At 47.5% G+C, this 14,110-nt stretch overlaps 1 protein-coding gene across 1 annotated transcript in view; it reads left to right on the forward strand.

Moving 5' to 3' along the window:
- KDM4B (lysine demethylase 4B) overlaps nt 1-14,110 on the forward strand; it is a 74,769-nt gene that overhangs the window by 25,802 nt on the left and 34,857 nt on the right. Inside the window, exons 6-7 of the mRNA XM_054396160.1 lie at nt 2,826-2,929; nt 6,698-6,835. Coding sequence (XP_054252135.1) covers nt 2,826-2,929; nt 6,698-6,835 — 242 coding nt within the window. The remainder of the gene's footprint in view (nt 1-2,825; nt 2,930-6,697; nt 6,836-14,110) is intronic.

The following is a 14,110-nucleotide window of genomic DNA, read 5'->3' on the forward strand; positions in this document are numbered from 1 at the left end:
AGAGGTGGTGGAGTCTCTGTCTCTGGAGTCATTCAGAACCCACTGGGATGCTGTCCTGTGCAACCTGTACTGGGTGAACCTGCTCTGGTAGGAGGGGTTGGACTGGATGATCTCCAGAGGTCCCCTCCAACCCCTAGTGCTCCTGTGTGAGTCTGAGAAGCAGGCAGGCCAAGCTGGCAGCCTGTGTTCTGCTGCAAAATAAACTTCTGATGCTGCTTTTCCAGCAAGCAGGCAAATTCCTAACAGTGCCATTCCTGCTGACAATCTGACATTCTATTGACTTGCTTCATCCTCCAAAAGGGGAGGTGTTGAAGGCACCAGCTGCTTGTGTAGGATAAATGTAGAATAAATAGGTATAAATGTCCTGGGGCATGGCAGTGTTGTTTTTCCTGTGCACTGAGAACCACGGTTCCTAAATACAAATAACACTGCAAGTGGCTGCTCAGAAGTGTTGCATTTCAGAGCCACAGCTCAATGGTAGTCATTTGCCAGCTTTATATGAAAGTTGCTTCTCCATCCATTAAGAAGTCAATAAATCCAGCTGACCTGTGCTCTGCAGAGGCTGAAGCACCACCCCAAACTCAGACAGAAATAGTAGGAAGCCTCTCGCTGTTTGTAAATTGTTTTTGCTGATGATCAATTTTTGGAGCCACGTCGAAGGTTGGCAACACATAAACCAGAAGCAAATGATCAATAATCATAGAATCAATTGGGTTGGAAAGGACCTTTAAGATCGTTAGAGTCCAATTAACACAATGCGACCCAGGCTGGGGCTAAACTGTGTCCCTCAGCACCACATCTCTGTGGCTTTCCAGCACCTCCAGGGATGGGGATTCAGCCACCTCCTCCCTGGGCAACCTGTGCCAGTGTCTGAGAACCCTTTCAGTAAAGAAGTTTCTTCTAATCTCCAACCTAAACCTCCCCTGGGGCAACTTGAAGCCTTTTCCTCTTGTCCTGTGACTTGTTACTAGGGAGAAGAGACCAACCTCCAACTTCCTTTCTGGGAGTTGTACAGAGCAAGGTTTCCCCTGAGTCTCCTTTTCTCTAGGCTGAACACTCCCAGCCCCCTCCCCAGCCCTGTTCTCCAGACCCTTCCCCATGTCTGTTGCCCTTCTCTGGATCTACTCCAGCCCCTCAATGGCCTTCTTGGAGTGAAGGGCCCAAAAACTGAACCCAACACTCAAAGTGTGGCCTCACCATGAGTTTTTCCATGACTGAAGCTGATGCTTTGAGACTCCAATGCAGCACTTTTACTGCCTGGACATTCTCCTTGTCCTATGCATCAGTGGTCTATACTGTGAAGAAGTTTACCATGGAGAAATGAATGTGCAATTAATATGGAAAATGAATAGCTGAGCTGTAAATGGGCTCACTGGGAGAGCCTTGGAGCCCATGGAGAGAATGTTAATGTGTTGCCATGTTATTGGTGCTAATCACTTAAAATGTGCTTCTTTATTAGTAGCTTTAATGAGAGCCACTTAAACTGTGCATTAAAAAGAGGAACTGCAGAGAAGGACGACAGACTGGGTAGCAGACAGTCATAATTTTAATTGAAATGCTTTTAGTACCAAAAAAAGAAAAAAATAAAAAAAAAAAAAAAAAAAGAAAAGAAAATCTGGAATCCAGTAATCCTTTCCACTTTCTGAAATGCCTGCCATTATGGCTCATCAATTAGTTTGGTTTCCAGAGCTTGGGTTATTTATTTTGCTAAATGGTGATGGGCTTTAATCCCTACAAACAGAGTGTTTGGGAGTGAATCACCCACTTAGAGTGAAGGATGTGGTCTTGAAGCAAGTGGTCTAAAGTTGGTTGAGCTGCCATTTCTGGGAGCAAAGTGTTGACACCCAAGGTTTTTTTTTTTTTTTTCAGTTCTTTTTTTCCCCCAACAATTTTAGAAGTTTTAATTAGTTGTGATTTGTTTTAATAGCTCAGCCTGGGTCTTGTAGCTGTGGTGGACTATTTTTTTTAATACTTAATAGTACTGAGATGCTGAGTCACAGAATCCCAGCATGGTTGGAAGGGACCTCTGGAGATCATCCAGTCCAACCCCTCTGCTAAAGCAGGGCACCCACAGCAACTTGCCCAGGATCACAATGGCCAGGTGGGGTTGGGTGCTCTCCAGAGAAAGAGACTCCACAAGGAACAATGGGTACAAGGTGGGACATGAGGAGAAACCTCTTTTGTGTGAGGGTGCTGGAGTCCTGGAGCAGGCTGCTCAGAGAGTGTGTGAAGTCTCCTTCAAAAGCCACCTGGATGTGTTCCTGTGGGTGATCCCAAGGTGATCCTGCTCTGGTAGGGGCTTGGACTGGATGATCTCTGGAGGTCCCTTCCGACCCCTACCATTCCGTGATTATGATATCACTTTCCCAAGAATAATACAGCACCCATCAGAGAAGGGACACAAAGGCCCTGGCAGTGTTTGGAGCAGATGCTGCATCCTTGGTACTTTTTCCTTGCCCATATCCTGACAAAGGGTGGCTCAGGGTTTAGGTGGTGGCCTAAGCTTGAGTCAGGTTCTGGTTCCTCATCTGTTAGGATTTTACTGAGGTTGTGACCAAGGACAGAGCAGAGAGAAATGCCAACTCTCCACCTGGCTGGAACTTAGAGCCACGTGCCTCAAGATGCAGTTCTAGGTCCCAGAAGTGAGGTAGCATTTCGAAGCGTGAGGGATGTGCTAATTACTGCCAGCTGCAGTTGTGTGCTGATTGGTCTGATCTATAGAAAGCATTTAGGCAGGTTTTCATTCTGGCAGCCTGTCTCTGCTGCAAGAATGGATTGGATGTAATATTCCTCTGCTGAGACTCCTCTTTCTCCTCTCTCTGCAGGCTTTTTTCCAGGAAGCTCTCAGGGATGTGACGCTTTCCTCCGTCACAAGATGACCCTCATTTCCCCTTCCATCCTGAAGAAATATGGCATCCCCTTTGACAGGGTAGGTACCAAGGCTGCCCCAGGGACACTGGGAAGGGGCTGAGGGGCACAAAGCCCAGCAACACTTTTCTCTTAAGGAAACAATTCATTGCAAGGCACTGGGGAGCAATTTGTTTCGTCTCTAGCTGCATTATTATGCTGTTTCCTATCACTTTAAAGCAGGTGGCTGCCTGGAAATGAGGCTTTGTGCTTTGGCTCTGACACCTCCTGTGAAGAGCTTCTCTTCAGAAGAGCTTTCATTCCAACTTACTTTGTCAATTAGGGAAGCTCTCCAGGCTGAGAGGTGCAAACTGTAATACAGGTGCCATGGCTTATCAATAAGCAGCATAACTTATTGGTAATTCTCAAGCACAGTTTTGTTTTTTTTCTCCTGGACCCAGTCTGAAGAGGGATTCAGACACAGATCTGCTGGAGAGAGTGCAACAGAGAGCTATGAGGGTGATGAAGGGACTTGAACATCTCTGCTATGAGGAAAGACTGAGAAGACCTGGAGCTGTTTAGTCTGAGGAGGAGAAGGCTGAGAGAGGATCTGATCTGTGTCTATAAATACCTGAGGGGTAGGTGTGAGGATGAAGGTGCCAGGCTCTTGTTGGTGGTGCCTAGTGGTAGGACAAGGAAGAGGAGGTACAAGCTGGAACACAGGAAGTTCCATCTCAGCATGAGGAGAAACTTGTTTGGTGTGAGGGTGCTGGAGCCCTGGAGCAGGCTGCCCAGAGAGGTTGTGGAGTCTCCTTCTCTGGAGACTTTCAAAACCCAGCTGGATGTGTTCCTGTGTGACCTGCCCTGGGTGCCCCTGCTTTGGCAGGGGAGGTTGGACTGGATGATCTTCAGAGGTCACTTCCAACCCCAACCATTCTGTGATCCTGTGAACCCAAAGTGGAGCTGGAGGTGCTGGTTCTGTTGTGTAAGCGTTCACTCTGTGCTAAGCCAGTGAGGCTCCACAAATCTCTTAAGTCCTCTTTGTGAGCCATGGGGTCATGTTTATTTGGTAGGATCCTTTTAATGTGCTTTAGTCCTAAAGTCTTCTGGCAAGGAGCAAATCTCCTCAGCCAAGCTTGCTCACCACGGATTTAGTATCTCTGCACAGTCAAACAGCTGCTGCTGCTCTCTGCTACCAGCACACAGAGGAGCCTGGCCTGCCAGGAGGGCTTTGGATGTGGAGAAAGGAATTGAGTTAGAGGTACCCAGGACACTTCTCTGCCATGGGAAGTGTCAAAGAAAGCCTGGTTCAAACTGAGTTCACCCTTCCCCATCCCCTTTGCCTTCCAACCCCTGAAGGGAACCTGCTGGAAGGGTGGAGAGAGACTTTTCTTAAGTGTCTAGCAACAGGACAAGGGGGAATGGTTTGAAGCTGAGGGAGAGCAGGGTTAGACTGGAGCTTAGGAAGAAGACTCTGGAACAGGTTGCCCAGGGAGGTTGTGGATGCTTCCTCCCTGGGGGTGTTGAAGGCCAGGTTGGGTGAGGCCTTGAGCAACCTGGGCTAGTTGAGAGGCATCCCTGCCCATGGAAGGGGGGTTGGAGTAGGTGATCTCTGAGGTCCCTTCCCACATAGGCCATGCTATGATTACCTGAGCCCTCTGATCTGCTTTGGGATGTCCCTGCTGAGTACAGGGTTGTTGGACTAGATGACCTTTAGAGGTCCAACCCAGTTCATTCTCTGCTGGGCATTTTTTCTAAGTCAGAACCCTTGACTTCTGGTCATTTCTCTGTTTGAAGCCTTCTGGTCATTTCTCTGTTTGAAGCATGGTTTGGTTAGAGTTAGTCCAACTGAGCCAAAGCCCAGCACCTATTTGATGAGCCTGGTAATTCTCTGAGGTGGAAGGAAAAGATCTCAGCTCTTTTATGGCATAAAAACTATGAATTCATTCAATTTACTGCTTCAGAGACTGCTTCATTTCTCCTACTGGAAAGCTGTGATGAATGAAATTTGAAGTGTAATCATCTGGCTTGTCAGAGGAGCTTGCTGTCAGTGCAGAGGAGACTTGCATGAGGCAATGTGGTGCTTATGGTTCAACATCAGTGGCTGGCTTGGCCTAGCTTGCACATGGTGGCTGATATTAAATTGCTCACAGAGAGCAACAAACTTCTTGCTGTTGTCATTCTGTCTGAGGAGCCTAATTCCCAGGTGTGAAAATGCAGGTACCTGCTACACATGGCTGCTGTTAATAATGAAAATATCTAACTCTGGGATCTGAGGGAGTTTGTTTTGGTTGATTTTTCTTTTTTTTTTTTTTTGGGTAAAGTTCTTCACTTTGCAGATTTCAGGGAAGGGGATTGGAATATGGGCTGCATCTCCATTTAATGCACAGGTACCCCCCTGAGAAATGACTTCTAATAGAGGATAAGATGCTCTCTATCCCAACCATATTCAGAAGAGTACAAAAGCTGGAGGTTGTGGCTGCTCTCTCTCTGGAGGGGTTCAAGGAAAGGTTTGATGAGGCCTTGAGCAACCTGAGCTAGTGGGAGGTGTCCCTGCCCATGGCAGGGGGCTTGGAACTGGAAGGTCCCTTCCAACCCAAACCATTCTATGGATCTGTGAATCTCTGTATAGGTAGAGAGCATTATTAATGCCAAAAGCAAAGTTACTTTCTGAAGCAAGAAGGGTTATTTATTACCAGGTCACTTAAAAGTAATCATACAATCCTACTCCTGGTTTACAGAGTGGGGGACACACACAATTTGCTTTTTGTGATAGCTGCTGCTTCTCTGTGCCACTCAGTGGGAGGATGTTTTCAGATGTAAAAAGGAGGAGGAGATCTCTTTAGCCTGAGCAGCCTCCCTCTGAATGCCTCCTCTCCTGAAATAGCAGCTTTCTGAAGGAGGCTCCCAGTTTTTCAGGAGCAGGGAACATGTGCCCCTTCCCTTTGGAAGCAGAGATAGGATCCCTTCAGCTCAGGCCCTGGCAGCTGTCAATGAAGCTGGTGGGCACCATTCCCTCTCAATCTCTAGAAGGGTATTTACTTCTGGAAAAAAAAAAAAAGAAGCAGCAGGTCAATACCAGAGCTTTTTAATAATTAAAAATGTGTATTTCTGTAATCTCCTATTGATTTCTCCATTCATTCCTCAAGAGCCTGCAGAAAGTCAGTAAATTTGGGGCTTTTCTCCATGAGTGGCAGTTTGTGCTGGCTTGCCTTCAATAGTTATTACTTTTCTGCATGGCCTATCCATCATCTGGAGTGCTTTCTAATTTATTGTAGGGATAATGTTGACAGCAGTGACATGGAGGACATAACACTGTGGGCTTGAAATGAAGACACCAAGATGCAGATTTCCTGACAGAAACATAATCTTTCTGTCTTGGGAAGTTAGCAATCTAGCACTCAGCTTTGATTTATGGAGGGGGCTGGGTGGGAGGATGCTCTGTGATGCTGGGTGCTGGATTTCAGCACCTCTCAGCCAGAGATACTGCAGAAGTTTCTTGTATTGGCTTCTGGACTTTTATCCTCTTTTATTTTTTCCCTTGTTAATTATTCTGCTAATCCTAGAATGGCTCAGGCTGGAAGGGACCTCAGAGCTCATCTACTCCAACCTCCCTGCCATGCACAGGGACACCTCTCAACTAGACTCAGCTGCTCAAGGCCTCATCCAGCCTTGAACACCCCCAGGGAGGAAGCATCCACAACCTTCCTGAGCACTCTCTGATTCTTCCTACCCTCCAGCTGGAGGAGGGAGATGTAACCAGTGATTGATATTTTTATAGGCCTCTGTCCTGAAGCTGCTCCATCACCTGACCTGTGGGGTGTCTCTTCCTTTTGTTTTTGTCTTTCAGATCACCCAGGAAGCTGGAGAGTTTATGATCACATTTCCCTATGGTTACCATGCTGGCTTCAATCATGGCTTCAACTGTGCTGAGTCCACCAACTTTGCCACTTTGAGATGGATTGACTATGGAAAAATGGCAACCCAAGTAGGTGTCTGTGGGGTTGAAGGGTTATGGAAAACCACTAGCTCCTGAGATGCAGATCTCCCCTCCTCAAGCTTAAAGCCATTCTCTCTTGTCCTTGTAGTGACAGGATGAGAGGGAATGGATTGAAGCTTCAGGAAGGCAACATTGGGACTGGAGATTATGAAGAAATTCTTTCCAGTGATGTGGGGGAGATACTGGATCAGGTTGTCCAGGGATGTTGTGGATGTCCCCTCCCTGGGGGTGCTCAAGGCCAGGCTGGATGAGGCCTTGAGAAACCTGGGCTGGTGGGAAGTGTCCCTGCCCATGGCAGAGGATCAGAACTGGATGATCTTGAAGGTTCCTTCGAACCTAAACCATTCTGTGAATCTATGAATGAGAGTGGGGCTTATCCCTGAGACCAAAATGCAAAGCCCTGTTGCTTGGACAGTGTCCTCTTTCCTTGGGGAGTGTTGCTGGTTTGTGCCTGTTGATAGTTGGGGTCGTTTGGAGGGCACAGTGAGGACTTTCTCAAATGGTGGATGTCACTTACACCTTGTGAGGAGGTTGTTTGGAGGCTGGGAAGTTAGGATTAGTTTTGTGCTGCATCTAAACTGCATTTCAGAGTGAGTGAGGTGACTGATGGAACTGAATGCAATTCATTAGGTACACACTGAAGGGGAAGGAATAAGCTGGGAATACTTTGAAGCTCTAATAAGAGCAGGGTAACAACCTTCTGAGAATACCTGAGGCCCTCCAGTCTCTGCACTCAGTTAAGTTTGAAGTGGGAAGTGTCACTGACTAGGCATCAGCATCACTGACTAGGCAGGATCTGGGAATTCCTGGGCTGGGGATCAGTGCCACAGAGTCTCTGGGGAAAGGGTAAGTGATTACAAAGGGGGGAGCTTTAGAAAAGTGCCAGGATTCTCTGGTCCTGCTCTGGCAGGGGTTGGACTCGGTGATATTCAGAGGTCCCTTCCAAGCCCTGACATCCTGTGATCTGTGATCCTGTGAACTGTCCCTTTCCAGAAGGCAGGCTTAGTTTTCACTCTAGGCTGGCATCCCTTAGAACCATAGATATATTTTGGTTGGAAAAGACCTTGAAGATCATTGAGTCCAACCATTCTCTAACTCCACCATGTCTGCTGCTAAACCACCTTTGCTATTCTGTATCCTCCCTCAGCAGCTGCAGGCAGCCTTTGACTATCTCATGGCACAATAATCAATCCCTGAGAAGCTCATCCCATGGAAAGCAAGCTCAGTTGGTCAGGTTCCTGACAGGTGAAGCATCTGTTTATTTTTTTTTTCCCCAGTAATATTCAGCCCATAGTTTGAAGGACTCCACTGTTAGCCAACAGATTTGGCAGCTGAGCTCTCTCCTTTTCTGAAATAAACAGATTTTATTATTTCATTTCTGAAACCACAGTGGTGGAAAAGCATCTCCTGTGAGGCATGCTAGGGGCTGTGCCATGAAATATAAAAATGAAATATGCCATGAAATATAAAATACAGCAACTCAGTGTGCCAGTGGAGGAACACTTTCAAATTGCTAGTAATGGCAACTGAAATTATTCTCACAACAGAAAAATCCTCCTGCTGAGAAGTTCTGTGTTTGTCCTCTCTGGCCCCCACCAGTCCTTAAGCAGTGAGCCCCATGCTGCTGAGTTTAATCTCTCCATATCACACCAAGGCTGTAGCCCAGACCCTGTGGCAGTAATCAGGGCTGCAGGGCCAGGTGGAGGCTGGAGTGGGAGTTCCACATTTCATAGACTCAAAGAATCATTCAGGCTGGAAAAGCCCTTTAGGGTCATTGAGTCCTGCCATTAACCCAACACCACCAAGTCCACTGCTGAACCATGGCCCTCAGCACCACATCTACACATCCTTAACTCCTGCCAGGGGCTGATTCAACCACTGCCCTGGGCAGCCTGTGCCAGTGCCTGACAACCCTTTCAGGGAAGAAATTTTTCCTAATGTCCAACCTAAACCTACCCTGGCACAACTTGAGGCCACTTCCTCTCCTCCTGTCACTTGCTGCTTGGGAGTAGAACCTGAGCTTCACCTGGCTCCAGCCTCCTTGTAGGGAGCTGTAGAGAGCAATGAGGTCTCCCTGCAGCCTCCTCTTCTCCAGGCTGCACACCCCCAGCTCCCTCAGCTGCTCCTCCCCAGCCCTGTTCTCCAGACCCTTCCCCAGCTTGGTTGCCCTTCTCTGGACCTGCTCCAGCCTCTCAACGTCCTTCTTGTAGTGAGGAGCCCAGCACTGACCCCAGCACTGGAGGTGTGAATTTCTCCTGGAGTTAGAAGGGTGGTAAAGAAAACCTAAAACCGAGAGAGGCCTCAAATGAGTGTCTTAAACTCATAAACAGCCAAGCAGACCTGGTTTGAAAGCATGAAGAATGTGGGTTTTGGTTGGTTTTTTATTTGTTTGCTGTACCCTTGTCCACCAGGTTTATCTGTAGCAAATGCTCATGGTATCAGAGCTCAGAAAATGGGGTTTGAAGTGGACATTCTGACAGAGCCTTAAGTACGGTGCCGCCGGCAGGCTGGGCTCCTGATACTCAAAGCAATTTGGGGTTCAGCCATGTGTTCACAAACAAGTGACATTTGGGAAGTGCAGCTGCAGATTGAGCCTCCATGCTTACATTGTTAAGCAGCCTAGCATGAAATTACTGAACAAGCAGCAGCCAGAGCTGCGAGCAGAGCTGGGGAGGGAAAGTTGAGGTGTGGAAAGGAGAACTCCCAATTTATTTCCGTTGCTCTCAGTGGCACTTGGGCTGTTCAGAGATTTCCAGCTCACGTCGCCTCAGCCACGAGCTGCACATGTTAATTAACCCTTGGGTACCTTACTATCAGCTTTCCAGATGAGGGGTGAGGGCTGCTACACTCCCAGGGCAAAAGGTTTGTTTAAATCTCGTTTGGAGCTAAGCAGGGACTTAATGAAATCTCGGCTGGGAGCAGTCGAGCTGCCTGGAGAGAGGGTTCATGGAGCGTTCCAGTCTCTCCCCACCCTCACTGGAAAGAAGTTTTTCCTTGTCTCCAGTCTCCATCTCCCCTCTCCCAGCTCAAAGCCATTGTCCCTCATCTTGTCACTCCTAGCCCTTTATCAGAAGTCCCTCCTCAGCTCTCCTGTAGCCACCTTCAGGTACTGGAAGGTCCCTTCGAGGTCTGCCTGGGGCCTTCTATCCTCAAATACATTCATGGTAAGAAGCTATTGACCAATAGTTCTTGATTGACTAAGACAGGGCCAATACACAGAGATAAATTTGTGTCTCTATCTATATCAGATGTCTCCAGTATCTGTTAGCAAGTCCCAGGCTCAGGTGGACCATTCGAGAGCTGGTGGCTTTTGGCATGTGGATGACCACAAAGGTGCAGCAGAATTTCCTCCTTTCTCTCTCCAGGTTTTCCCTGGCCCTCTTTCAGCTTTTTCACTCTAGCAGGTGCTTGCCTCCTCAGCCTGCTTTGGTGATGCTTCTCATTATTGCTCCTCCAGCTTCAGTGCTGAGCATGTGCCAGACAGAATTCCTGTCACCTCTCGTGACAGGAGTGATTGCTGCCTCTCCTTAGCAAATGTCAATCTCCTTGGATTCAGAGGGAGGCTTTACCATCCTCCTGTTCTTCATGGCTTTAATTATATGGTGATGTTCCACTGGGAAAGAGATGTCTTGCCTACAGCTGGACCTTGTGCCCACCAGTGTCAGAATTATCAGCTCTTTAACTGCTCTCCCATTGCTTGTCAGTGGAAATGTCTCCAGCTGTCCTCCAGGAACCTTGTGTTGCAGCTGACTTCCTTCTAGTCAAGGTGACTTAGAGGCCAATCACAGCTTGCCTCTGCCACACATCTGTGTGAAAAGCTGTGGTTGAGCAGCACATCTGTCACTTGCTTGTCTTGGAGTGGGAGGGAGACCTTCAGTTAATCTTGGGGCTCCCATAGTTAATCCTGGTGTGCTGTCATTAGGTCTTTCCAAAGACGTGGTGGGAATTCATTTCAGCTGAGCTCAGACTCTGGCAGGGAATGTTCTTTTGAAGGCCCAGGCCTATCTGACTGGTACAATCCTGTCTGATCAACTTGAGCATCAGTTTGTCAGAGCAGGGAAAGGGAAAAGAGATCCAGAAGAAATGAGTTGAAAAGGATTTTCAGTGTTGGAGATACTGGCACAGGATTTCAGGAGTCAGCTGGCATCAGAATACTCTGCTTTAGACCTTAGCATTGGGTTGGATGAGACCTTGAGGAGCCTGGGCTGGTGGGAGGTGTCCCTGCCCATGGCAGGGGGGTTGGAACTGGATGATCTTTAAGGTGCCTTCCAACCCAACCCATTCTATGAAGCTATGATCATCAAAGACCCTTCCAACTCAACCCATTCCTGATTAGTGATTCCATAACACAGCAGAGTGGGAATGATTTTATTTGTATAGGCATAGGCAGAGCCCAGAAAATGAGGGAGGAATATCTTCCTTTGTAGTTGAAGTCCTTCAGTCATTAGTGTTCCATTAACTCTTTGTGATTTTTGTTTTTTTTTTTATTCTCCTTGGCTGTGGAAGAAGGCCTGGGGAATGCAAGGCAGGGAATGATCATTTTCATTCCTTGCTGTCTGGGTTCCTTCCTGCATTACTGCTTTGACTCTCTTTGGTTCTGACAGCTCTGGTGGGTCTTCATCTCTTTGACTTTTAAACCCAAGTGCTTCAGTGAAGTGGCCTTCCCCATGTCAAGGTGGCCTGGAAGTCTCCTGCTGTTCAAAGAGGCACTTGCAGAGTGCCCAATTTTGTAAGAAACTAGGAGTACCTCCCAAGTTGGCTTTTTGAGTTCTTTTGCAGCCTGGCCTGGAAATCAGTGGGTGGGAGGGGAATAATTTCTTACCCTTTGCTTTCTGTTAGCAGCAGGCACTCCTGGGTGACAGTGTCTGGGTTACTATCAGTTGACATTTTCATACCTTCATTTTATCTCCTGTTTACTCCTGAGATAGTGCTGGAATTATCTAGCTCAATATAAAATGGGGTCAAGTTGCCCTTGCTTCCCACATCCTATATTTTACCTTCCAAAGCAAGTTGCCTTTGTCTCACCCTGTGCAGTATTTCCCTACAGACTTTCACTCTGGTGTGGAGCCACCTGCTCTGCTGCTTACTCACTGCTCTGGGGAGGAGGAGATGAGTGAGGCTCTTGCATTTGAGTTTTACTGCTGTGGAAAGGCATCTCCATGAGACAGCAAGGTGCCCTTGTGGCCAAGGGACCCGAGGGTATCCTGGGGTGCATCAATAAAAGTGTGCCCAGCAGGTCTAGGGAGGTTCTCCTCCCCCTCCATTCTGCCTTGGTGAGACCACACCTGGAATACTGTGTCCAGTTTTGGGCTCCCCAGTTTAAGGGAGACAGGGATCTGCTGGAGAGAATCCAATGGAAGCTACAAGGATGATGAAGGGACTGGAACATCTCTGCTATGAGGAAAGGCTGAGAGCCCTGGGGCTGTTTAGTCTGGAGAGAAGGCTGAGAGGGGATCTGATCAATGTCTGTAAACATCTGGGGGGTGGGTGTCAAGAGGAAGGTGCCAGGCTCTATTTGATGGTGCCCAGTTATAGGACAAGGAGCAATGGGTACAAGCTAGAACCCAGGAGGTTGCACCTCAGCACAAGGAGAAACTTGTTTGGTGTGAGGGTGCTGGAGCCCTGGAGCAGGCTGCACAGAGGGATTGAGGAATCTCCTTCTCTGGAGAGATTCCAAACCCACCTGAACATTGGGCAAGCTGCTGTGGGTACCCTGCTTTAGCACTGGATGATCTCCCTTCCAACCCCTCACATTCTGTGATTCTATGGTCTTCAAGAGAGGTGGTTTTTGGCTCTCAGATCATGGTCTTTTTAGATGCCTTATTGCTTCTGGACCCTCTCCTCACCAGTTTCTTCTTTGTCTGATGTTAGAATAACAAGAATCTCAAATTTACATTTGGAGTATTTGTGATTTAAAACTGTCTAGCATCTAATTTTCCTTGTAAATTGAAGCTCCTGATTCAGATGTTAGGAGGTTTTTCTCTTCAAAGAGACATCCTTATTACCCAAGAAAAGAAAATTCATGAGGTTTTTGCAGTGGCTGTTGGTAAAGTTGCTCTCTGCAATAAGGGAAATGAGAACTGCAGCTTTGCATCACTTTGGATGTCTTAAGTGACTTGAATTTGAGCTTTGAAGCTTAGAATACAGAGAAAAAATGGATTATGGAAGAGCATTTCCATAGTTTATTTTTGTCAGACAGATTCAAATTGCTCTTGTACAAAATTTTCCACCTTTTTTGGGGGAGGATTTATTTTTTTGTACTTATTTTCCTTTCTTATTTATAAACATCCCTAACACTTCACTCTTGACAAGGCTGTGATTCTGTGCAAGAAAGAGGTGCTTTTTACCATGGCTTCCATGCCAAGGTGGAAAGGTGACAGTTACTTTTCTGAAACTTCTCTTGGAGTTTTAGCAGCTCTCTTCTGAGGGAAGGGACTTGTTACAAGGGCTGGGAGTGATGGAATGAGAGGCAATGGACTGAAGGTTGAGGAGAGCAGATTGAGGCTGGAGATTAGGAAGAAATTCTTGACAGTGAGGGGGGTGAGACACTGGCACAGGTTGCCCAGGGAGCTTGTGGCTGCCCCATCCCTGGAGGTGTTCAAGGCCAGGCTGGATGAGGCCTTGAGCAACCTGGGCTGGTGGGAGGTGTCCCGGGTTGGAACTGGATGATCTTGAAGGTCCCAACCCATTCTATGAACTGTGAACAGAGTGCAGCAGGGTAAATCTGACTCCTCAGCTCACAGCCTTGGCACTCACCCAACTCTTCTCCCTACAAAACACTGCCTGGATCATTATGGAAGCAAGCTAAGGAAGCAGGCAAGGAGGAAGCATGCCCTGAAGCCAGGGACCAGGGGGAGTCTTTGGAAAGCTTTGCCTAATTGTTTTGTTTATGAAACTCTGGAGAGGATTTCCAGTGGGTTTCCTAATGAACTGGTTTGTTGTTGAGACTCAGGGCAATACTGGTAATTACTCTAGAAACAGGGGGTCAAGACTCATCTTCTTTTCCAGAAGCTTTCAACTACCACCCATTAAACACAAACTCTGCCTTTTGGCTTTTTCTCCTGCTCCTCCTCAAAGTTTTAACTCCTCATTTCCTTGCTGCATCCCTGCCACTCCTCTTTCAGGCACATACTTGCAGTGTGTCTGCTTTGTCCCTTCTGCAAGCTCAGCTGTAGTTGGGAGCCTTGCTGTGCAGGCTGTGAGTGGAAGGAAAACTGAACTGGAGCCCAGGCTGGTTTGTTTTGTCATGTTGGATGAGTATCC

Source organism: Indicator indicator, chromosome 36 (assembly GCF_027791375.1).
Source record: "Indicator indicator isolate 239-I01 chromosome 36, UM_Iind_1.1, whole genome shotgun sequence".
Classification (NCBI taxonomy): domain Eukaryota; kingdom Metazoa; phylum Chordata; class Aves; order Piciformes; family Indicatoridae; genus Indicator; species Indicator indicator.